Source organism: Condylostylus longicornis, unplaced genomic scaffold, assembly GCF_029603195.1.
Source record: "Condylostylus longicornis isolate FDR11 unplaced genomic scaffold, ASM2960319v2 ptg000040l, whole genome shotgun sequence".
In the NCBI taxonomy this organism is placed as follows: Eukaryota; Metazoa; Arthropoda; class Insecta; order Diptera; family Dolichopodidae; genus Condylostylus; species Condylostylus longicornis.
Genome location: NW_026578009.1, coordinates 9,192,372 through 9,217,693, shown reverse-complemented (window position 1 = coordinate 9,217,693; position 25,322 = coordinate 9,192,372). Strand labels below are relative to the sequence as shown.

General features: G+C 31.7%; 1 protein-coding gene across 1 annotated transcript in view; it reads right to left on the bottom strand.

Annotated features, from left to right (window-relative positions):
• LOC129609809 (mucin-2) overlaps positions 1-25,322 on the bottom strand; it is a 183,499-nt gene that overhangs the window by 19,005 nt on the left and 139,172 nt on the right. Inside the window, exon 7 of the mRNA XM_055521931.1 lies at positions 3,101-3,147. Within this exon, the coding sequence (XP_055377906.1) occupies positions 3,101-3,147 (47 nt within the window). The remainder of the gene's footprint in view (positions 1-3,100; positions 3,148-25,322) is intronic.

Genomic DNA, 25,322 nt, shown 5'->3' with positions numbered 1-25,322 from the left:
ACAAGAGAAAAAAGAAAAATAAAGAAGATTATCCGCTCTGTAGGCATTTTTTATTATCAAGTATTTGCAATAAATTATGCAATTTTATTATTGTTTTTCTTCTAAGAAAGCTATACCTAGTAATCGCTTGTATCTCTTCATGTATAAAAACAGTTTTTTAATTAAATGCATAGGCTTGGCTTTCTATATATAAAAAAATTAAATTGTAGTTATTTGAATACAAAATTGTGGAGAAGAGAAAAGAATGAATACTGTTATATTGATATTTACCAGTATTTTACCAGTTATTTTCATGTTAACTTGGGATCTTCTTTGATGTCTTCCATATACATAGATTTTTTATTGTATATACAAGACATTTTATTAAATCGATTAAGGAAAATTAGGAAATGTTTTTAAAAATGAAGTTATTTGAAAAAAGGAAAGAAGAGAAAAGAAATTTACCTTAAGGTGAATTAATAATGGTTTTCTAGTTAATTGAATTTTATTATACAGAAAAAAATAATTTTATTAATCTTATGTTCATAGATAATCTATTACCTAGGCACATACCTAAATCACATATAAGCATATGAATGTATATTGAAGATATTTATTTATGGAATGTGGGAATAATTTAATTAAGTAATATTGTATACGTTTATTTAAAAGGATGTAAGGATATTGATTTCAAAATAAGATTTTTAACTAAAATTTAGATGTAATTAGAAAATTATATGAAATCTTTTGGAATAGTATAAAGTATCATGCTAAACTTAATTGAAAATATCACTAAGTTTAACTCAAAATTAATGCTGCAATAAACATTTTAAATTATTGGTATTTAAAAGTCTTATCTTTATCTATATACATAAACAGTTTCATAATATTATATAATTACAATAGATCCAACATAAGGTAATAATCCAGAGTGGTAGAGAAATTGTTATCAAACAGAATTTTTTATTAACTTGCATGAATAATTAATTTTATGAATTACATATGAATTAATTTCTTTTTTAAACATTCTTTCAATAATCTATCTATATAAAGAATTTATTTTAATATGGATTTTAATATGCAAATGACAGAATACCACATACGGAACGCGGAAGCCATCTCATTAAGGCAGCATTTTCCTATGAAAAAACCTGACTTAATTTAAGGGCGGCAGAATAGAGTCTCTGGATAGATAGAATTAAAGATGTATGGAAATTTTACTTTGATTTATGCTTTATGATTATGATTGAAAATTTGATGCACGAATTTATGAGAAAATGTCGGTTTTATAATATAGAACTAAGACTACAAATTTGTGACCGTAAAGGATGACTTTTCTATGAACTATAAATTCTAGAACTGAGTTCACCTCCTCCTATAACATATAAGTTAAACAAAATATTTTATATAACATAGATAATGACATTTTGTAATTATGCAATTTTTGTGTAACTTGTTCTTATCTTTTCCAAAAATTCGAATCAATAGAAGGATTTCGACATTTGGAAATCTTGTTAATTAAGAACGGATAGCGAGTTTTAATTCCAATTAATGAATGACAATGACAACATCCTTAGTTACAGAGTTTTTAAAATTTTTACATTATTTATATTATGTACTTTCAAATATTTTCGATTAAATCATTATTTTTGCTTAGATTAATTTTTGTAAAACTATGGTACATAGAAAAAATATTTTTCCCTGTAATTTCTCTTACAAAATTTCTTTTTTTAAGAAAAGGAGTTTTTCTATTTCTTCATTGTTGTAAAAAAAATTGTACTCACTTTTTAAATTGCATACATTTTTGTATTAAAATCTGTGTATATAAGCATTTGTGCAACAGTAAAATGTAAATTTAAAAATATTCATGTATAACATAACCTTAAAATAAACATTTTTATACCCGTACGAACGTATGTTCGAAGGGTATACTAAATTTGCCTTACGCGTCAAATTCTGAGTTGATTTAGCTTTGTCTGTCCGTCCGTCCGTCCGTCCGAACGATAAGCTAAGTTCACCAAATTTTCACAAATGATTTATTGTAGTAAGTGCCAGAACCCTATTTAAATTGGACATGATCGGGGTACCGGTTCGGGTAGCTGCCATACAACTTCAAAATTTATTTGGCTATATCTCAGAAACTATAAAAGCTGTGGTATTGAAATTTCACACAAACGAATATATTAGTAGGGCCAATGTGGCTCACAAAACTCGTTGAAATTACTTGACTCCTTCTGGTACCTGCCATACAACTTCAAAAGTTATTTGACTATATCTCAGAAACTATTAAAGCTATGGTTTTGAAATTTCACACAAACGAATATATTAGTAGGGCCAATGTGTCTCATAAAAGTCGTTGGAATTATTTGGCTCCTTCTGGTACCTGTCATACAACTTCAAAAGTTATTTGACTATATTTCAGAAACTATTAAAGCTGTGTTATTGAAATTTCACACAAGCGAATATATTAGCAGGGCTGATGTGCTTCATAAAATTCGCTAAAATTTCTTGGCTCTTTCTGCTAGCTGCCATACAACTTCAATAGTAGTTTGGCACAACCAATATTGAAAAACACATAGTACTGAAATTTTGCATAAATTAATATGGTAATACGGCAACTTAAAGTCATAGTCTGCCCCATAGTTAGTTATGGCACATTAGTTATTCGCACATAGGATAACAAATTCGTACGGGTATCACAGAGTTGACAAGGTCAACTCTACTTTTTTTCTCGTTCTTACAAATTTTACTATCGTTGTCATTTTTATGAAAAAATGTATTGCAGAGGAGTACCCTCAAACAATTAATAATTAATATTAATAATTTTACTCTATGTGACTTGTCATTTTAATGTCATTATTTTTTATAAAATTCATTTAGCATGTACATTCTATTATGAATTTGACATTTTTTTGAATAATTGTAATTGTCATTCAGTATATGCATAATACGAGTATTAAGTATTTTGTCATATTTGATGTTGAGTCATATTCAAAGAAATTCAAAACTTAGAGTTGTTATTGATGTAGGCTGCTAGATTTTTTACACAACATTTTTTAAATTTAAAGAAAACCGAAAAAAAAATAAGGTATTTTATTTGAGTTTAAAATTAAAATCTTACCTTAGATCCTGCATCGCATATTGTGATAACAAGAAATATTGCTATACCTAAAATAAAAAAGAAAAAAAAATTTAAAAATTAAAAAAATAATGAGATTAAAAATTTTTATTGCAAATAAGGAAGTTGTTTATTCATTGTCTAGGTCTAGGTTTTTTTTTTGTTTTATTAAAACTAAATGTAGACTTTCCTTTTTTGAATTCGATAATAACTTAATAATACACAAAACTTATTATGCCAATACAAGTTCTTTGTTTATAGAGTTATGAAAACACAAAATGTAAAATAAATGAGAAGAAAAAAAAAATGTCACGATTGTTAAATTGAATTTAGGAAATGCTCATAGATCGCAATTTAAGTAGTAGAAATTTTTTTGACACAAAGCAATTTTGAAGTACTTAATTCAATTTGTATTTAAATGTTTACTCTATATTCTGCATTTTACGTACATGAAAATAGAACTTTTGAAGACGTTTTTTACATCAGGGCAGATTTAGAATATAGCCGGCTTCGCTTTTTACCTTAGAGTGTTCATTTTTTGCAACCAAAACATATTCAGAACGCACTCTATGTACTCGGAAAAGATATTCAGGTTTCATTAAGCCACGCTCTTTTGACACTTCAAATTTGAAAAATTATTAAATGATAAAATAGGCTCTGTTGCGTTCGTTTTTATAAAATTTTTTCTTCAATTATTGCATGCACTGAATACTTTGATTATACTCCGATTTAACACTTGATTTAAAAGAACGAGAACTTCCAAAAAGGTTTTTCAGTAAAATTAGTAATTGACGCAAATATCTGAACAAGATGCTTTAAAAAAAATATAGGTTAAAAGAGTTTATCCATAGCTTAGTATTTACGTTGTTTCATGCTTCATACTTATAGTTATTACAGGGAATTTCCGTCAGAAATTTTTAAATTTAGCTGATAAAACTTTCAATAAAGTATTTAGAATTTTTATAATTCAGGTAGATATGATTGGTTTTTATTATATTTTATAATATAACAATTGATATAAACGAGGCCACTCCTGTTCGCTGCACGAATATACGGCTAATTGAACGAATATACATTCACTCTGTTGCTTAACCATAAAGTCCTACTATTTATGTAATCACATGCTATCTTAGGGTCTCCTTAACACAATGTAGTTTTTACAATTCAATTGCATTTACACTATACTATTTAAAGGAACAATAATTCAATATTATTCAATATTTCACTGTGTTGATTTAGAAAGTGTAATAAAATTCCAAATTTTCTCATACAATAAAAAAATTTAAAAATAAATTTTTTTTTTAACAAAATTATTTATTAAAATTTTTACTAGATAACCTGAATTCAAAATTGAGTGAAAGCTCATCGAAAAAAATGTTATTATAATTGAATTAAAATCAATTACTATACATTCGTACATGGAGTAAGTATTGCTTTCGCTTGAGGCAATGAATTTGTTTTAGACAATGAGAAAATTTGAAACATGTGTGACTTATGATTGAATAAAACAAGTGTTAATATTTCTTTTACATTATAAGTTTTAATTAAAAAAATCGATAGATTTTCAGTTTTTTTCGGTAGAAATCCATTATGTAGATTAACGATAATTTTGGTGTTATAAATAATTGAAAGTCTGCATAATGTTTTTTTAATTGAACTTTATTTTAATTTGTTTTTAATAAATAATTTTGAGTATTAAAGATTTTTATCTTTAGCAAATTTTTTCCAATCGTATTACACTGAACTTGTTATTATACCAGTATCTGTTTAAAAGTTAAAACCAGGTATTTTTTTTCTTAATTAGTGCATTGCAAGTATAAACATTTCCCATTGATCTTGCAAATTTAATCAAAAATGTGTTGATCGGATTTAAAATTTCGTATCGAACAATTTCTTAATATTTTACAATATTTTAATGGTGGTTGGACCACCACCACAACAAACCAACAAATTTTTTTCTGGGAATATTAAAGCTCGAAAACCAGACTTACATCAGGGGTCGAATATTTATAATTTTACGGAACTGGCTAACGAAATTTCTTGAAATTTATTAATAATATTCTGTTTATTTAATTAAACCTACTGGAAAACTTTTCGTAGAAATTAAATTATAAAAAGAGAAGTGCTAAGACATAAAATTTACACATTCTGGAGGTGCATGAGTGTACCAGTGTGCTTTAAAGTCTTATCAAAAACTATACAAGTCTTCATTAAACTAATAAAAATATGTTAATACAGATTTTCTAATATTATTCTGCAAATAAGTGTTGCGGTCGGTTAACTAAATAAGTGTTGCGGCTGTCCACATCAAGTTTTTAATAAAACAAAAATTAATAACACGACATTAAAAATGAAAAATTGTATGCTAATAGGTCTAAAAATGTAGAATACCTAGAAAAATTTTTTTCGAAGTGTTTTGTAGAGTATAGGAAAGGGAGTTTTCATAAACACAATGTATCGCGATATATTATGTATAGCCGAAATTGCGCTGTAGAAAATATTGTAAATCAATTTTGTAACTTTGATTTTGTACTGAAATTTGAATTAATTAAGGAATAATACAATGAAATTTGTTATGAGTGTGCATTTAAGTCATATAAACTATTTTATTGAATTGTCAAAAATACATTGAATATCCATCACATTATTGCTTTTCGGCAGTAAACTTTTACGAAAATGTTTTGAATTTTCATTTAGCTGGAAGCTGGGGTTTTGTGAGCTTCTATTTAAAATTGTCAAATAAACGTTCAAAATTCTCATTATTTCAGATGGCCATTTATGTTATAATTTTTATATAAATTATCGAAGCTCGATGACTCTATTTAAATCATATATAAATTAATTTATTTGTTTATGCGCGGTTTTGAGAGATTATTTAAAAATATATTACGTATACGCTTTATAAAATCGTATATGCCAATGTAAGTGAGTAAATTTAATTATTTTTGCATTATGAATGCAATGAAATCTCTAAGGAATATATTTTACATTTTAAGTAAATTGTGTCGAAAATATTCTTGATTGATATAAGAAAATTATCTAGAACAATTTATGTATTGTTAGTTTGTAACAAAATATTTTTTAAAGATTCAACACTTTGAATTATCCAAAATTCAGTATTAGACACTCCAAAACAAGCACGTTTTTTCCAAAGTAGTTAATAATTTTACAAATTGACTCTAAGAATACTGAAATTTTATAAATTGTTATTATTTTATGTTTTATACAAAATTTTATGTGAAAATTTTCAAATTATTGCAATTGCTTAATAAAATTTTTGATAATTCAATTTCCTAAACAACTTATCATGTAACGTTAAAATATGAGTTACAATATATTAAGCATTCAATATTAAGAAATAAAATTTTACCAGTCTTAATTAATCAAATAATTTTTAATATGTTTATACACCATATTCATGTAATATTATATTTCATAAATTTCATACTTTCTTGTTCAATTATGCCATACCAAAGAGGTTAATTAAGATAATTTTATTCAGGAAGAATGGTTTTCCTCGGAGACATTAATTAAATAATTGTATGTATATGTAAATTTGTGTATAATAGAAATCCTTTAGATGTACCCATATTCCATTGTATCCATATACATACATACATTGTATTGGACAACAAAATAATCAATTAGTTTATTTGCCAAGACATTCATGAAATCTATAATTATGTGTGGAAAGGTTTTCTATATTTTATAAATTTTAAATTTATTCCACGACAATATTCGTAAGTTTTTCATGGTAAATCACTGAATTTATTTATGTGATTTGAATGTTTTTCTTTAAATAATTTATAATAAATCACGAAAGTTATGTTTTATTTAAAAAAACTAAAAAATTATAATAATAGTAGTTAAAAATATTTTAAGATGCTAACTAACTAGCTTCACTTATATTTTTAACATGTAGTCGTACATGATTTTTATTCCTTTCTCTTTTTTTTCTCTTGTTTATTTTTCTTTCACAAAAGAAAGAATAATTTTCACCCACCTTTGTATAATTTACAAGGACGTCGTGAATCAATCATGAATCGTTTAGTCGCATTTGACAAACAGAAAATGAGGAAAACAGATAAAAATTAAATTGGTGACAAAAACATTGACAGTAAAAGAGAAAGAAAGAAGAGAAAAATATTTATGAGAATATAAAACAATTAAATTATGTCAAATGAGAAAAAACAGTTTATCCTTAAAATTTCCGATTTCAATTAAATGTTGTTGTATTATGAAGTACAAATTTTTCGTTTAGAAGTTTGATGGAATACTGTTTATTGTTACTTACTACTACAGTGAAAGAGTAACTGAAGCCCAAATATTTAGTGCGGTACCATCTACCGGGATTTTAATATTAATTTAGTGACAATTAATGTCAAACAGTTGATTTAAATCTTGTAGGTTAATTTTACTGTATTATATGTATAACAAATTTAGCATTAGACTTTACAAAATATTCCAAATATAACAATAATTTTCATAGTAAAACACAGTCACGGATTGTAATACATGACCTTTGAGATAGATTTTTTGGTTTTTTAAAGTTTGTGATAAATTTAATTAAAAATAATATTTGCAAATATATTCAAAATTTTGCAATATTATTAATAATTTGTCGAAGAACAACCATCCATTGGTATTGATAATACGAATGAGACAAATTGGCTTCCTAACGGAGGCAGAATTACTGCATTGTACTTAATAAAAGAAATGAATTAGAATCAGACGTAGATGTAGGTGTGGTGTGACAAGCAAACAGCAATTCTCATATGTCTTCGAAAAGCACATAGCTCTGTCATTTATGCAATCCTGACACTTCACTATTAACTATCATGCCTTCCACTAGTGGCGGCCTCTTTTCAACAACAAATTCATAGAAATGAAATGAATTACATTACATTAACAGTTCCTAAATATTACGGAAACCATATCCCTGTCCAAAACAATTGGGTTGTTATTGGATAGGTAGATACTGTAAGAGACTTACAAAGTATGTTTGCACGATCTCTCCATTATCTTCTTAATACAGAGGATCTGTATAACTTGAATTTGTAAAGTATGGGTATATCTAAAGGGTTTCTAGTATACACAACGTAAAAAAAAATAAATTTTTTTACGTTGTGTAGTGTTCAGCAGTGAAATAAATTCGTGATTAAACAGACGAACCTCAATCAAACTCAATGAAGCTATAGGGTATTAATTAAAAAGAAGCCAAGTCCCTTTACTGGAAAAAATACTTTCACTTAACCTTCCCGTAGTATCTTCTCTTCGTCTTCTAATAGGCCGGAGCTCGACTACATTCATCCGAAATATATTTAATTTGTTACTGCTTTTATTTATAAGCTTCGTATTGGTAATCATAAGATCTTTAACTTCACAAAACAGCTTCTTTTCTTATTTAAATATTTTAAAAGACATTTGGTTTTTTTTTTAATTTTTTATTGTTAAAATGGAAATAATTTCCGTGAAAATTATCAAAATCATTTTTGTAAATTGTTAATCATTTATTATTTTCCTTTTTTTTGTTTTTGATTTGTTTGTGGCGTAAAAATTTATACAATAGGTGAAAATAAGTGATAGCAATTTTTTTTTTAATAATTTAAACGATAAATAATGTTTATTTAAAAAGTACGCCTTGTTTAAAAATGGCAGTTCAATTTTTTTTTAAGTTAAAGGCATAAAGTCTTTCATTTCAAAACACAAAATTGTCATTTTGTTCTTTTTTGATTTTATGAATATTTTTCTTAAATGCACCCATTTTAGAGCATTTTGGAAATAATAATTTAAACTACCTATTTTGTTTTTTTTTTTGTTGTTGTAAATGCAAAGTTTTGTTACATTTAAAGAATTGTGTATTCTTTTCACTTTTTATAAGTTGCTTTTATATAATCAAAATGAATTGTAAAATTTTAGTCAAATTTAAATGATTGCATTTAAAAAAGCACAAAATTTTTTTACCACCAACGGCATCGTATACAATATGGAAGGTATTGTGATGGCAACAAATTTCATATGTCGACTTGTTGAAGTGCAACCTTCACCATGGTGGAAATTTACAGCACAAATATTTCAAGCGTGATACAGATTGGTCTTTTGATCTTTGCCCTCCTGCATTTTAAGCTAGGGAGATCTGATTTTAATAAATTTTTTTTTACATATGACTTTAAAATTGATATGTGAGGATTTGATCAATGTTTGGTGCTAGTAATCTTGATTTTTTGTTACACGCCGATCTCATATTTCCGGTCATTTTCGAGAAAATAACAGAGTTGTTCAATTTTTTTTGTTATCTTACTGTGTATAGGGTCATTCTGACAATAAAACGAACTTGTAAATTTTTCGTGGAAATCAAGAGTAAGCAACTAAAATTTAAATAATATGTAAGTTTAGTATAGTTTCCAAAAACATTAAAAAATAATATTAATGGAATGTCTTATATTAAAGTTCGTGCTAAGAATCATACTAAGTTCTTATTTTGGGAGGTACGGTAACAAAAATGGTTACTGAGATTCTTAAAATTTTAAATGATTTTATAAAATACATTTTCGAAATCTTGTGCTATTTTTTTTGGGAAATTATGAGAACAAATTTATTTTAAAGATAATGCAATGTGCGATAATGTACTGACCACATCAAATTTTGTTTTCCTCACTGATTTTTGTAAAATAATAAAAAAAACAAACATTTTTCGTAGTCTCGTTTTCTCGTATTTTTTTATTTTCCTAAGATTTTTCTCTTATTATTCCTTAATCCTCATAGTGCATTTTGTACTTCATGATTAATAATGTACAATAAAAAAATTTTTTTTTGAATGTCAGGATGAATGAATCGTGATAAATTACATTGTGGTTATGTCTACTTGCATTTGAATGAATAAGAAAAGTTCATGAACTTTATCGCGATTTCGGTTTTTTTTTTTTTTTTTTTTGTATTTTCTAAATCTAATATGTAACAAGAAATTTTTTTTTATTATTATAAAGTACTTGAAAAGTTTAAAAGGATTTAGGCAACTACTTGAGGGTGGATCTTAAATCTTTTGTTTGATTTCTTACAATTGGAATAATGCAATTTCCTATTACATATGTTTGTATGTCTTGTATGGAAATTTAGCAATAATGATTTTGAATTTCAATTGAAATCGGTACACAATTTGTAAAGGTTATGAATTACTTTTTCTTTTGTATATAAAAATGACCAAGACTATATCGCAAGATTTTGATTCATGAAGATAATTTTGGATTTTATATAATAATATCGATCAATAATAATAATAATAAAATATAGAATTGTAAATTGAATAACTGACCTGAAGTTCAGAAGTTCAGATTTTATGGTTATAAATTTGATTATAATATTTGACATAAAAAAATGAAATAAAATTTGAGGCGTTTGCCTAGAATACCCACAATTTTTTATTCATTAATGGTAATGCACCAATAGGAATACGTTGCTTGATTTAATTTTAACAAGTTTGAATTAATAATTAAATTATTCGATATAGTTAAAGTAAATTTATATAAAAATTATGTAGATTAGGGAATTTTAAGATGAATTGGAATATTCAATTTAATTATAAAAAAAAAATACTTCCTGAATATAAATTCATTAAAATCTTCGTATTTTTTTTTTTTCAATTCTATACTGAATTTGATCGACGAAATAAGTGAATTTTTTCAAAAAATATTATGATGGCTAAATAGTTGACTAATTTTACATTGTAGATTTAGGATTACTTTTTTAGGACTGGTATAATATCAATACCACCTATAATATCCTATAATCTATACCACCACTCAATTATAATCAATACCAGTGGTGGTATTGATATTATAACATCCTATAATGTCAATACCTCCACTCTTACTTATTGTTAAAAGCTTCAGATAAAAGTTGTATACGATATAAAGAACGAAGGATCCAGATAATCGTTAGCAGAGCATAAGCATTTTCCCAGCTAGCACTTCGGTCCATAGACTTTGCTTCTTGTAATATTAAATTGCAACAAAATATTGTTAATACCATTCATTAAATTCATAATTCTATGAAATCAACTAGTGCTTAAAATTAAATTATTTTTAAAAGAAAGTTAGCATAAATGTTCTCCCAGTTAAAAGAGTTAAGTGTTATATTCAGGGAATAATATCATTGCACATTAAAGAGCATCAAATCAAAACATAATGTTACCGGTTAGCTAATTTTAATAGTAATAATTACAGAAAAACATTTGACATGTAATAATTACACGTAACTTTTGGATTTGGAAGTAGTACACTATTGAATTTGAATATTTACAAATTAATACAAACTTTATAAAATTTAGTTTAGAACCGCGGACACCGGGATCTTTTTTCGATTCAAAGAGTAAAATTCCCGTGTTCGGCGAATATAATCTTCGATTAGGAATAATATTATTAGAATATAAAATTATCTGTATTATACACGTACATGTATGTTTCATAACACGATCAATAGTCTTTGAATTTTTCGATAAAATTTGTTTACTGCTTGACTAAAATTTAAAAATTTTTACGATCCATTATGTCATAAAACTGCTCAGATTCTCATTATTTCAAATGGTAATCTTATTTAATTACGTATGTAAGTTAACGAGGGATCAAATAGCGGGCATGTTAAAACAAGTTCAAACATGTTTCATCAGACATATTTCATCGTGAGAATTCTTCTACGCTGAATATTAATATTAAAACATGTTCAAATACGTTTCCAGCAAACATCATATTTCAGCATGAGAATTTCTTAACGCAAAAATATGTTCCCACAAAAAGTGCTGACGACATGTCTACGCTGTACTGTGAGAAATTTTTAGTTAGGAAAATAACATAAAATTAAATTTGCTAAATAAGCAAATTTTATACTATAAATTAGGTAACATTTAGATTAAGAATTTAGTCTTAGATAGTCTTAGACATTAATTGAACTAAGCATTAAAGTCTTAGAATAGTCTTAAAATTTAATTGTAAAGTTATATAAAATTTTAACCTAGTGTTGTGAAATAAAACGTATTGTAAAAGTAATCTTAAAGAAATAAAACGTATTATAAAAGTAATTTTAAAATCGAAATAAAATTATTTTTTTTAAACGAATTTTGACACAAAATTCGTAACTGGCGCCCGAGGAGCAGGGACAGGTCGTAACAATAAGGTTCTACAAGTGAAGACAAGGTTAAATAACCCGTCATAAGTGAGCGTAACTCGTACCGCAGTAGGCCGATAGTAAATCTCGAACACTAACAGCCAAAAAGGAACAATACGGTGCCTCCAGTAGAAATCTGCGACCTGCGAACAAAGCACAACACAATCATCTGAGACTCCTGAAGTAACCTTCAGTAACACGGGAACAATAGGACATGCGAACCCGCGCTTTAATAGTCCTCATAATACTAAAGTAAGAAAATTTTTTTAAAAAAAGGAAAATTAAACAATTTAAAAGAAAAACGATTAACAATTCTAATTTAAATAAAAATTAATTAAATATAAAAACCAATAAAAAATTGAATTAAACTTAATAATTAAAAATTAAAAACTTAAATAAAAGTAAAAAAAAAAAAAAAAAAAATTTAAATTAAATTAAAAAAACTTAACCAAAAATTAAACTAAAATTAAATTAATATAAATAACGGTGAATTAAATAAATTAAGAAATCAAAATTAATTTGACTACTAAAATTTAAAACGAAAACTAATAAATGAAAAAAGTAAAGGTAGCAATACCACCAATACACGTAAAACATAGAAACCCTATTACTGGAGAACGAGAGTTGATACGAATAATCAAAATCGAACTATTGTTCAATAAAAAAATTTACAAATTCAAAGGCTTAAAAATAAAAAATATAAGAGTATAAAATGGAAGCTCTAACCACAGCAATCAATAATTTAACGGGAATAGTGAACCGGCAAATAGAACAAATCAAAAGTTTAGAACAACGTATCGTAAATCTGGAACATTCTGCAACGGGTAGTGACTTAACACAAGAGCAAGAAGGTTTTATGAAAAGGCTGGAGCAACGGATTCAACATTTAGAATTTTCTGGATCTAGTGGTAATCAAACACAAAGCCAACAAATTCTAGCAACGCCAAAAACCGTTGACGAACTCGAAGAAATAAGCAGACTCCCAGACAGAGTGAAGGAGCTCCAATATTTCGATGGTGATCCAGTACAATATATCTCTTGGGTGCACGCCGTAGAAAGCATACTAAAAGATTATGAAATCGTTAAAGAAGGACCCATATACCGGACTATTTTACAAAGCATCAGGCAGAAAATCAGAGGCAAGGCTGATCTGGCCTTGATATCGTATAACATCTATGACGAAGACTGGTTAACAATCAAGGAATGCTTGTCGATGCATTACGCCGATAAAAGAGATGTGCGTACCCTCGAGCACCAACTGTTCATGCTTAAACAAGGCAACTCTAGCATAGATTCATTTTACGCTACCGTCAATCATCAATTTTCACTCATCGTGAATAAATTAAAAACGGAAACCTACAATGCTGAAACAATTGCTGTGCTTGTCGAGACATACAGAAATAAAACATTGGACGTCTTTATACGAGGTTTAAATGGTGAATTAGCAAAAATGTTAATGATTCAGAGGCCTCAAACACTGCCAGAGGCGTATGCGTTTTGCCTGGAGATGCAGAATTTAAATCTTAGGAACATAACAGTGCACCAAAAAAATAACAATAATCGAGTTTCGGTACCTATCAATAACATAAGCAGCAAACCAAGAATCCCTATGCCGTTCAGACCATACCAAGATGGTTTACGTAATCCGTATCAGCAAAGTTTCCCACAACGCCACCCAATAGGTGGTAACCAACCCCAACAACAAAATTACCAACAAAATAATCGCTACGCACCTCCAAGACCAACATATCCGAAACCACCTACACCGATGGATGTTGATCCATCGCTACATAGCAAGAGAGTCAACTATATAAACCGGCCAAGAAACAACGAGCCTGAATCCAAGCAACGGCTATTCAACCTGGAGCAGGAAGAAAATGACGATTCTAATCAAGAAACACCAGAAGTAGATGAATATCAGGAATATGAATTTGATGAAGAAAAAGAAGATGATCCGCAAGAGATAAATTTTACGAGCGGAGCCTCTCTAGCGTTCCTTACCTAGAGTACCATACCAGGAACAATGATATCCTAAAGTTCCTAGTTGATACGGGAGCCAATAAAAACTTCATCAGACCCGAGCTTGCTGTCGACACAAAACCAACCAACAAACCATTTAAAATTCGTTCTGCGGGAGGTGATGTTCAAATTACAGAAAAAATGAACGCCAAATTCTTCAAATGCATCGGTAATAATAGTACCTTGGAATTTTTCGTCCTGCCAGGATTAAAATCGTTCGACGGTATTTTGGGCGACGATACATTGAAAGCCTTGGAAGCCGTCATAGACAGAAAGAACAACCTTATTACGATAAAACCTGGTATTACTATACCTCTTAAGGAAAAAACATCAGTTCAAGTCAATAACATTGAAATCAAGGCAGACCATTTGTCTGAAGAACTAAAGGGACGAATCTCAGAAATTATCAGCAAGTATAGCAAGATTTTTGGGCCAATTAATGATAGCGAAATTATAGACACGGAAGTAAGGGCAGAGATCAAAACATCGAATGAAGAACCAATTTACACCAAACAATACCCGTATCCCAGCAACATGAGAGGAGAGGTCGAAGAGCAAATAGGGAATTTACTAAAAGATGGTATCATCCGACCATCAAAGAGTCCTTACAACTCTCCAATTTGGATAGTTTCCAAGAAACCAGATGCCTCAGGAACTAAGAAATACCGAATGGTGATCGACTTCAAAAGATTAAATGCTGTAACCATTCCAGACACGTACCCGATTCCCGACATCACCAACACGCTTTCAAGTTTGGGAAAAGCTAGGTTTTTTACAACTATTGACCTCACATCCGGGTTCCACCAAATCAAAATGTCGGAAAAAGATATACCCAAAACAGCATTCTCCACTATGAATGGGAAGTACGAGTTTACTCGACTACCCTTTGGCTTGAGGAATGCACCGGCCATATTCCAGCGAATGATAGACGACGTGCTAAAGCAACACATAGGAAAGCGCTGCTACGTCTATATAGACGATGTCATCATTTTTGGAGAAACCGAAGAACAACATCTAACAAATATCGAGGAAGTGTTCTCTACATTGGAAAAGGCAAATCTAAGGGTTAACCTGGAAAAAACCCATTTTTTCAAGACAGAAGTGGAATTTTTGGGACACCTGATTACTCACGAAGGAATAAAACCGGATCCCAAAAAGGTCGAAGCCATCAGACAAATTAAACCACCAACAAATCTTAAAGAACTCAAGTCATTCCTAGGACTAACATCTTACTACAGGCGATTCATCAAAGATTTTGCCAAAATTGCAAAACCTCTAACGAACTTGACAAGAGGTAACAATGCGCAAATAAAAGCCAATCAGTCCAAACGGGTGATAGTAAAACTAAACCAAGCAGAACTAAAAGCATTTGATAATTTGAAAAAGCTACTAATGTCATCTGAAGTTCTCATCTTTCCGGATTTCGAGAGCACATTTATACTGACCACAGATGCGTCGAATCAAGCGATTGGTGCTGTCTTATCTCAAGGCGAGATAGGAAAGGATAGGCCTATTACGTACATCTCTAGATCGTTAAACAAGACAGAAGAAGGCTACGCTACTAATGAGAAGGAGATGCTAGCCATCGTATGGGCACTTGATAACCTGCGCAACTATCTGTATGGGGCAAGAAAAATCAAAATACTGACAGACCATCAGCCTCTCACATTTGCTCTAGGCAACCGCAATTACAATGCGAAGCTCAAAAGATGGAAAGCTCGAATTGAAGAATATAATCACGAGCTAGTCTACCGGCCTGGTAAGACCAATGTAGTGGCCGACGCTCTATCAAGGCTGCCGACTGAAATCAATTCACTATCAACTAGCTCCACAGAGACAGCCCATAGTTGTGACGAAGACAGTAGTGATCTTATTCCACATTGCGAAGCTCCGATTAACGTCTTTAAAACTCAAATAATCATCAAACGCAGCAAAGATATCACAGCCTATGAGGAACCTCATCCAGGATATCGAAGATTCACCATTGGAATGCCAAACATAACACGCCAGGAACTCATAACTGCGCTGAAACAAAGGCTCAATCCTACCATTATTAATGGGATCAAGATACCCGAAGAATATCTAAGTATGCTTAATGAAATTTACAAGGAATGCTTCAGTAATTTTAAGATTAGAATTACACAAAGAATGGTAGAAGATGTCGCGAACGAAGAAAGACAGCTCAACATAATTGAAAAAGAACACAAAAGAGCACATAGGAGTTCTGTAGAAAACCGGGAACAGATAATGGAAAAATATTACTTCCCTTCCATGAACAGACTCATCAGGGAGTATATCAAGGTGTGTGAAATATGCAACTGTAATAAATATGATAGACATCCACTCCGCCCACAGCTTCAACCCACGCCCATTCCTGAGTATCCTACGCAGATACTTCATTTAGACATAATGGAAATACAGGGTGAAAAGTATATCACTTGTATAGACAAATTCTCCAAGTTTGTCAAATTCTTTGGAATTAAAGATAAATCAGCATTACATCTCAGAGACAAACTCACAAAGGTACTTCATTATTTCACCGTACCGGAAATAATTGTCACAGATAATGAAGGCGGAATAATCAGTCCTATTGTGTCAACTTACATCAAGGCACTAGGAATAAAAATGTACAATACTCCATCTCAGAAGAGTGAAGTAAATGGAACTATTGAAAGAGCTCACTCAACGATTTTGGAAATCATTAGGTGTCTACGAAAAGAGCATCCCCAACTGTCACATAAGGAGCTAATTACAATTGCAGTAGATCGATACAACAACACATACCACTCAGTAACAAAGAAGAAACCTGCCGATATATTCTACGGAAGAACTTCTCGCGTCAACTATCAGAATTTACTCAATATCAGAGAAAAAATACATAGCGATCTTACGCAGCAAATTCAACGCTCGCAGCAAATAAAGCTCAATCGGGAGAACAAAAAAAGAAATGAACCCACTGACTACAAAAAGGGTCAAATGATCTATGTAAAAGATAAACAGATAAAATCTAAGCATAAACCTATATACAGAAAAGAAACAGTGTTGAAAAACAACAAAGCTACCATCACTACAATATCGGGAAAACGGATTCATAAATCCCACATCAAAAACACCCCTAACTAAAACCTTTTTATTTCAGATGTTATATGACGGCAGCCTCACTCAAAATTTTCGAGGTTACAGACACAATAGCCACACTTAAATTGGGAGAAGCCCGCATACTAAATGGAAGTTTTAACCTGATCCACACAATAAACCTCAAAAATTACGATGAAATATTGCGAGAATTAATACCATTGGTGAATAACGTCAATGATTCTAGCACCATCAAGCCACAGCTGCAATATCAAGTTGACCAGATAATGGAATCTATAGCCAGAATTCGAGGAACTAAAAGATCTCGGAGATCCATCAATTGGATTGGAACAGCCTGGAAATGGTTAGCAGGCACACCAGACGCCACTGACTGGGAAACTATACTCCAAAACCAGAATCAGCTGACCTATAATAGCAACCAACAGTACAGAATAAACAGTGAAATAATGTCAGTGACAAACAAACTCATGGAACGGTACAATAAGATACTAAAACAACTGGGCAATACCAATGATCATAGATTCGAACAGATGGTATTTAACAAGCTTGTAATCATCAAGGAAGCTATTAACGAAATCATCCTTGCAATTGAACTCGCGAAGCAAAAAATCGTCAATACAAACTTGCTGAGTAGTGATGAAATTCTTAACATACTGAAGGAGGTTAACACTCTACCATATTCTAACGACATTGAAGCAATCGAATACGCTGAACCAAAAGTAATAACTAATGGTCTTACAATCCTTTACGTAATTTCACTACCAAAAGCAGACGAGCGTTTATACGACCATATTTTGATCAAACCAACTATTAGAAACGAGAGTCAGGTATATCTAGAGTACGAAGAACTGCTCGTTAACGAGGAAATCTATGGCGTAATAGGCAAGTGTGAAAACTTTAATGATGTTACCATTTGCAAGAAAAACAGACTGACAGCGTTGCAACCCGGACATTGCGTAACGCAACTCATCAGGGGATTTAATGCAAGATGTGATTTTCAATACAATGGGAAAGAAATAATAGAGGAAATTACCAAGAATATGATCTTCTTATCCAATTTCCATGGAGATGTTATAACCACCTCTACTGCAAGGAAGCTCTCAGGAAGTTTTCTCCTACAATATTCCAACGATACTATACGCATTAAGGGACTTACGTTCACCAACAACGAAGTAAGATCTCCAGAGGTACTACCAGCGTTCCTTCAAACAAATCTAACCCAGGCAAATAGGAAACTCAATTTGGAGTATCTTCATGATTTACAACAGAACAATATAAGAAAGGTGCAGCAACTAGCCACGTCAAACAATATCACAACATCAATCAACTCAGTTATCACCATTGCGGTAGTTCTAATTATAATAGCGATAATAATTTTCAAGAAGAAAAAGACACAAACAGAAAGGACATTCGTAGCAGAGATCACCCCTAAGGACTTAGCTACTAATCTTACCAAACTCAACGTTGATCTACGGGACGTAGATCTTTAGAGGGGGAAGAGTTAACGAGGGATCAAATAGCGGGCATGTTAAAACAAGTTCAAACATGTTTCATCAGACATATTTCATCGTGAGAATTCTTCTACGCTGAATATTAATATTAAAACATGTTCAAATACGTTTCCAGCAAACATCATATTTCAGCATGAGAATTTCTTAACGCAAAAATATGTTCCCACAAAAAGTGCTGACGACATGTCTACGCTGTACTGTGAGAAATTTTTAGTTAGGAAAATAACATAAAATTAAATTTGCTAAATAAGCAAATTTTATACTATAAATTAGGTAACATTTAGATTAAGAATTTAGTCTTAGATAGTCTTAGACATTAATTGAACTAAGCATTAAAGTCTTAGAATAGTCTTAAAATTTAATTGTAAAGTTATATAAAATTTTAACCTAGTGTTGTGAAATAAAACGTATTGTAAAAGTAATCTTAAAGAAATAAAACGTATTATAAAAGTAATTTTAAAATCGAAATAAAATTATTTTTTTTAAACGAATTTTGACACAAAATTCGTAACTTGTATGTAAGTTACGAATTTTGTGTCAAAATTCGTTTAAAAAAAATAATTTTATTTCGATTTTAAAAATTACTTTTATAATACGTTTTATTTCTTTAAGATTACTTTTACAATACGTTTTATTTCACAACACTAGGTTAAAATTTAATATAACTTTACAATTAAATTTTAAGACTATTCTAAGACTTTAATGCTTAGTTCAATTAATGTCTAAGACTATCTAAGACTAAATTCTTAATCTAAATGTTACCTAATTTATAGTATAAAATTTGCTTATTTAGCAAATTTAATTTTATGTTATTTTCCTAACTAAAAATTTCTCACAGTACAGCGTAGACATGTCGTCAGCACTTTTTGTGGGAACATATTTTTGCGTTAAGAAATTCTCATGCTGAAATATGATGTTTGCTGGAAACGTATTTGAACATGTTTTAATATTAATATTCAGCGTAGAAGAATTCTCACGATGAAATATGTCTGATGAAACATGTTTGAACTTGTTTTAACATGCCCGCTATTTGATCCCTCGTTAACTCTTCCCCCTCTAAAGATCTACGTCCCGTAGATCAACGTTGAGTTTGGTAAGATTAGTAGCTAAGTCCTTAGGGGTGATCTCTGCTACGAATGTCCTTTCTGTTTGTGTCTTTTTCTTCTTGAAAATTATTATCGCTATTATAATTAGAACTACCGCAATGGTGATAACTGAGTTGATTGATGTTGTGATATTGTTTGACGTGGCTAGTTGCTGCACCTTTCTTATATTGTTCTGTTGTAAATCATGAAGATACTCCAAATTGAGTTTCCTATTTGCCTGGGTTAGATTTGTTTGAAGGAACGCTGGTAGTACCTCTGGAGATCTTACTTCGTTGTTGGTGAACGTAAGTCCCTTAATGCGTATAGTATCGTTGGAATATTGTAGGAGAAAACTTCCTGAGAGCTTCCTTGCAGTAGAGGTGGTTATAACATCTCCATGGAAATTGGATAAGAAGATCATATTCTTGGTAATTTCCTCTATTATTTCTTTCCCATTGTATTGAAAATCACATCTTGCATTAAATCCCCTGATGAGTTGCGTTACGCAATGTCCGGGTTGCAACGCTGTCAGTCTGTTTTTCTTGCAAATGGTAACATCATTAAAGTTTTCACACTTGCCTATTACGCCATAGATTTCCTCGTTAACGAGCAGTTCTTCGTACTCTAGATATACCTGACTCTCGTTTCTAATAGTTGGTTTGATCAAAATATGGTCGTATAAACGCTCGTCTGCTTTTGGTAGTGAAATTACGTAAAGGATTGTAAGACCATTAGTTATTACTTTTGGTTCAGCGTATTCGATTGCTTCAATGTCGTTAGAATATGGTAGAGTGTTAACCTCCTTCAGTATGTTAAGAATTTCATCACTACTCAGCAAGTTTGTATTGACGATTTTTTGCTTCGCGAGTTCAATTGCAAGGATGATTTCGTTAATAGCTTCCTTGATGATTACAAGCTTGTTAAATACCATCTGTTCGAATCTATGATCATTGGTATTGCCCAGTTGTTTTAGTATCTTATTGTACCGTTCCATGAGTTTGTTTGTCACTGACATTATTTCACTGTTTATTCTGTACTGTTGGTTGCTATTATAGGTCAGCTGATTCTGGTTTTGGAGTATAGTTTCCCAGTCAGTGGCGTCTGGTGTGCCTGCTAACCATTTCCAGGCTGTTCCAATCCAATTGATGGATCTCCGAGATCTTTTAGTTCCTCGAATTCTGGCTATAGATTCCATTATCTGGTCAACTTGATATTGCAGCTGTGGCTTGATGGTGCTAGAATCATTGACGTTATTCACCAATGGTATTAATTCTCGCAATATTTCATCGTAATTTTTGAGGTTTATTGTGTGGATCAGGTTAAAACTTCCATTTAGTATGCGGGCTTCTCCCAATTTAAGTGTGGCTATTGTGTCTGTAACCTCGAAAATTTTGAGTGAGGCTGCCGTCATATAACATCTGAAATAAAAAGGTTTTAGTTAGGGGTGTTTTTGATGTGGGATTTATGAATCCGTTTTCCCGATATTGTAGTGATGGTAGCTTTGTTGTTTTTCAACACTGTTTCTTTTCTGTATATAGGTTTATGCTTAGATTTTATCTGTTTATCTTTTACATAGATCATTTGACCCTTTTTGTAGTCAGTGGGTTCATTTCTTTTTTTATTCTCCCGATTGAGCTTTATTTGCTGCGAGCGTTGGATTTGCTGCGTAAGATCGCTATGTATTTTTTCTCTGATATTGAGTAAATTCTGATAGTTGACGCGAGAAGTTCTTCCGTAGAATATATCGGCAGGTTTCTTCTTTGTTACTGAGTGGTATGTGTTGTTGTATCGATCTACTGCAATTGTAATTAGCTCCTTATGTGACAGTTGGGGATGCTCTTTTCGTAGACACCTAATGATTTCCAAAATCGTTGAGTGAGCTCTTTCAATAGTTCCATTTACTTCACTCTTCTGAGATGGAGTATTGTACATTTTTATTCCTAGTGCCTTGATGTAAGTTGACACAATAGGACTGATTATTCCGCCTTCATTATCTGTGACAATTATTTCCGGTACGGTGAAATAATGAAGTACCTTTGTGAGTTTGTCTCTGAGATGTAATGCTGATTTATCTTTAATTCCAAAGAATTTGACAAACTTGGAGAATTTGTCTATACAAGTGATATACTTTTCACCCTGTATTTCCATTATGTCTAAATGAAGTATCTGCGTAGGATACTCAGGAATGGGCGTGGGTTGAAGCTGTGGGCGGAGTGGATGTCTATCATATTTATTACAGTTGCATATTTCACACACCTTGATATACTCCCTGATGAGTCTGTTCATGGGAGGGAAGTAATATTTTTCCATTATCTGTTCCCGGTTTTCTACAGAACTCCTATGTGCTCTTTTGTGTTCTTTTTCAATTATGTTGAGCTGTCTTTCTTCGTTCGCGACATCTTCTACCATTCTTTGTGTAATTCTAATCTTAAAATTACTGAAGCATTCCTTGTAAATTTCATTAAGCATACTTAGATATTCTTCGGGTATCTTGATCCCATTAATAATGGTAGGATTGAGCCTTTGTTTCAGCGCAGTTATGAGTTCCTGGCGTGTTATGTTTGGCATTCCAATGGTGAATCTTCGATATCCTGGATGAGGTTCCTCATAGGCTGTGATATCTTTGCTGCGTTTGATGATTATTTGAGTTTTAAAGACGTTAATCGGAGCTTCGCAATGTGGAATAAGATCACTACTGTCTTCGTCACAACTATGGGCTGTCTCTGTGGAGCTAGTTGATAGTGAATTGATTTCAGTCGGCAGCCTTGATAGAGCGTCGGCCACTACATTGGTCTTACCAGGCCGGTAGACTAGCTCGTGATTATATTCTTCAATTCGAGCTTTCCATCTTTTGAGCTTCGCATTGTAATTGCGGTTGCCTAGAGCAAATGTGAGAGGCTGATGGTCTGTCAGTATTTTGATTTTTCTTGCCCCATACAGATAGTTGCGCAGGTTATCAAGTGCCCATACGATGGCTAGCATCTCCTTCTCATTAGTAGCGTAGCCTTCTTCTGTCTTGTTTAACGATCTAGAGATGTACGTAATAGGCCTATCCTTTCCTATCTCGCCTTGAGATAAGACAGCACCAATCGCTTGATTCGACGCATCTGTGGTCAGTATAAATGTGCTCTCGAAATCCGGAAAGATGAGAACTTCAGATGACATTAGTAGCTTTTTCAAATTATCAAATGCTTTTAGTTCTGCTTGGTTTAGTTTTACTATCACCCGTTTGGACTGATTGGCTTTTATTTGCGCATTGTTACCTCTTGTCAAGTTCGTTAGAGGTTTTGCAATTTTGGCAAAATCTTTGATGAATCGCCTGTAGTAAGATGTTAGTCCTAGGAATAACTTGAGTTCTTTAAGATTTGTTGGTGGTTTAATTTGTCTGATGGCTTCGACCTTTTTGGGATCCGGTTTTATTCCTTCGTGAGTAATCAGGTGTCCCAAAAATTCCACTTCTGTCTTGAAAAAATGGGTTTTTTCCAGGTTAACCCTTAGATTTGCCTTTTCCAATGTAGAGAACACTTCCTCGATATTTGTTAGATGTTGTTCTTCGGTTTCTCCAAAAATGATGACATCGTCTATATAGACGTAGCAGCGCTTTCCTATGTGTTGCTTTAGCACGTCGTCTATCATTCGCTGGAATATGGCCGGTGCATTCCTCAAGCCAAAGGGTAGTCGAGTAAACTCGTACTTCCCATTCATAGTGGAGAATGCTGTTTTGGGTATATCTTTTTCCGACATTTTGATTTGGTGGAACCCGGATGTGAGGTCAATAGTTGTAAAAAACCTAGCTTTTCCCAAACTTGAAAGCGTGTTGGTGATGTCGGGAATCGGGTACGTGTCTGGAATGGTTACAGCATTTAATCTTTTGAAGTCGATCACCATTCGGTATTTCTTAGTTCCTGAGGCATCTGGTTTCTTGGAAACTATCCAAATTGGAGAGTTGTAAGGACTCTTTGATGGTCGGATGATACCATCCTTTAGTAAATTCCCTATTTGCTCTTCGACCTCTCCTCTCATGTTGCTGGGATACGGGTATTGTTTGGTGTAAATTGGTTCTTCATTCGATGTTTTGATCTCTGCCCTTACTTCCGTGTCTATAATTTCGCTATCATTAATTGGCCCAAAAATCTTGCTATACTTGCTGATAATTTCTGAGATTCGTCCCTTTAGTTCTTCAGACAAATGGTCTGCCTTGATTTCAATGTTATTGACTTGAACTGATGTTTTTTCCTTAAGAGGTATAGTAATACCAGGTTTTATCGTAATTAGGTTGTTCTTTCTGTCTATGACGGCTTCCAAGGCTTTCAATGTATCGTCGCCCAAAATACCGTCGAACGATTTTAATCCTGGCAGGACGAAAAATTCCAAGGTACTATTATTACCGATGCATTTGAAGAATTTGGCGTTCATTTTTTCTGTAATTTGAACATCACCTCCCGCAGAACGAATTTTAAATGGTTTGTTGGTTGGTTTTGTGTCGACAGCAAGCTCGGGTCTGATGAAGTTTTTATTGGCTCCCGTATCAACTAGGAACTTTAGGATATCATTGTTCCTGGTATGGTACTCTAGGTAAGGAACGCTAGAGAGGCTCCGCTCGTAAAATTTATCTCTTGCGGATCATCTTCTTTTTCTTCATCAAATTCATATTCCTGATATTCATCTACTTCTGGTGTTTCTTGATTAGAATCGTCATTTTCTTCCTGCTCCAGGTTGAATAGCCGTTGCTTGGATTCAGGCTCGTTGTTTCTTGGCCGGTTTATATAGTTGACTCTCTTGCTATGTAGCGATGGATCAACATCCATCGGTGTAGGTGGTTTCGGATATGTTGGTCTTGGAGGTGCGTAGCGATTATTTTGTTGGTAATTTTGTTGTTGGGGTTGGTTACCACCTATTGGGTGACGTTGTGGGAAACTTTGCTGATACGGATTACGTAAACCATCTTGGTATGGTCTGAACGGCATAGGGATTCTTGGTTTGCTGCTTATGTTATTGATAGGTACCGAAACTCGATTATTGTTATTTTTTTGGTGCACTGTTATGTTCCTAAGATTTAAATTCTGCATCTCCAGGCAAAACGCATACGCCTCTGGCAGTGTTTGAGGCCTCTGAATCATTAACATTTTTGCTAATTCACCATTTAAACCTCGTATAAAGACGTCCAATGTTTTATTTCTGTATGTCTCGACAAGCACAGCAATTGTTTCAGCATTGTAGGTTTCCGTTTTTAATTTATTCACGATGAGTGAAAATTGATGATTGACGGTAGCGTAAAATGAATCTATGCTAGAGTTGCCTTGTTTAAGCATGAACAGTTGGTGCTCGAGGGTACGCACATCTCTTTTATCGGCG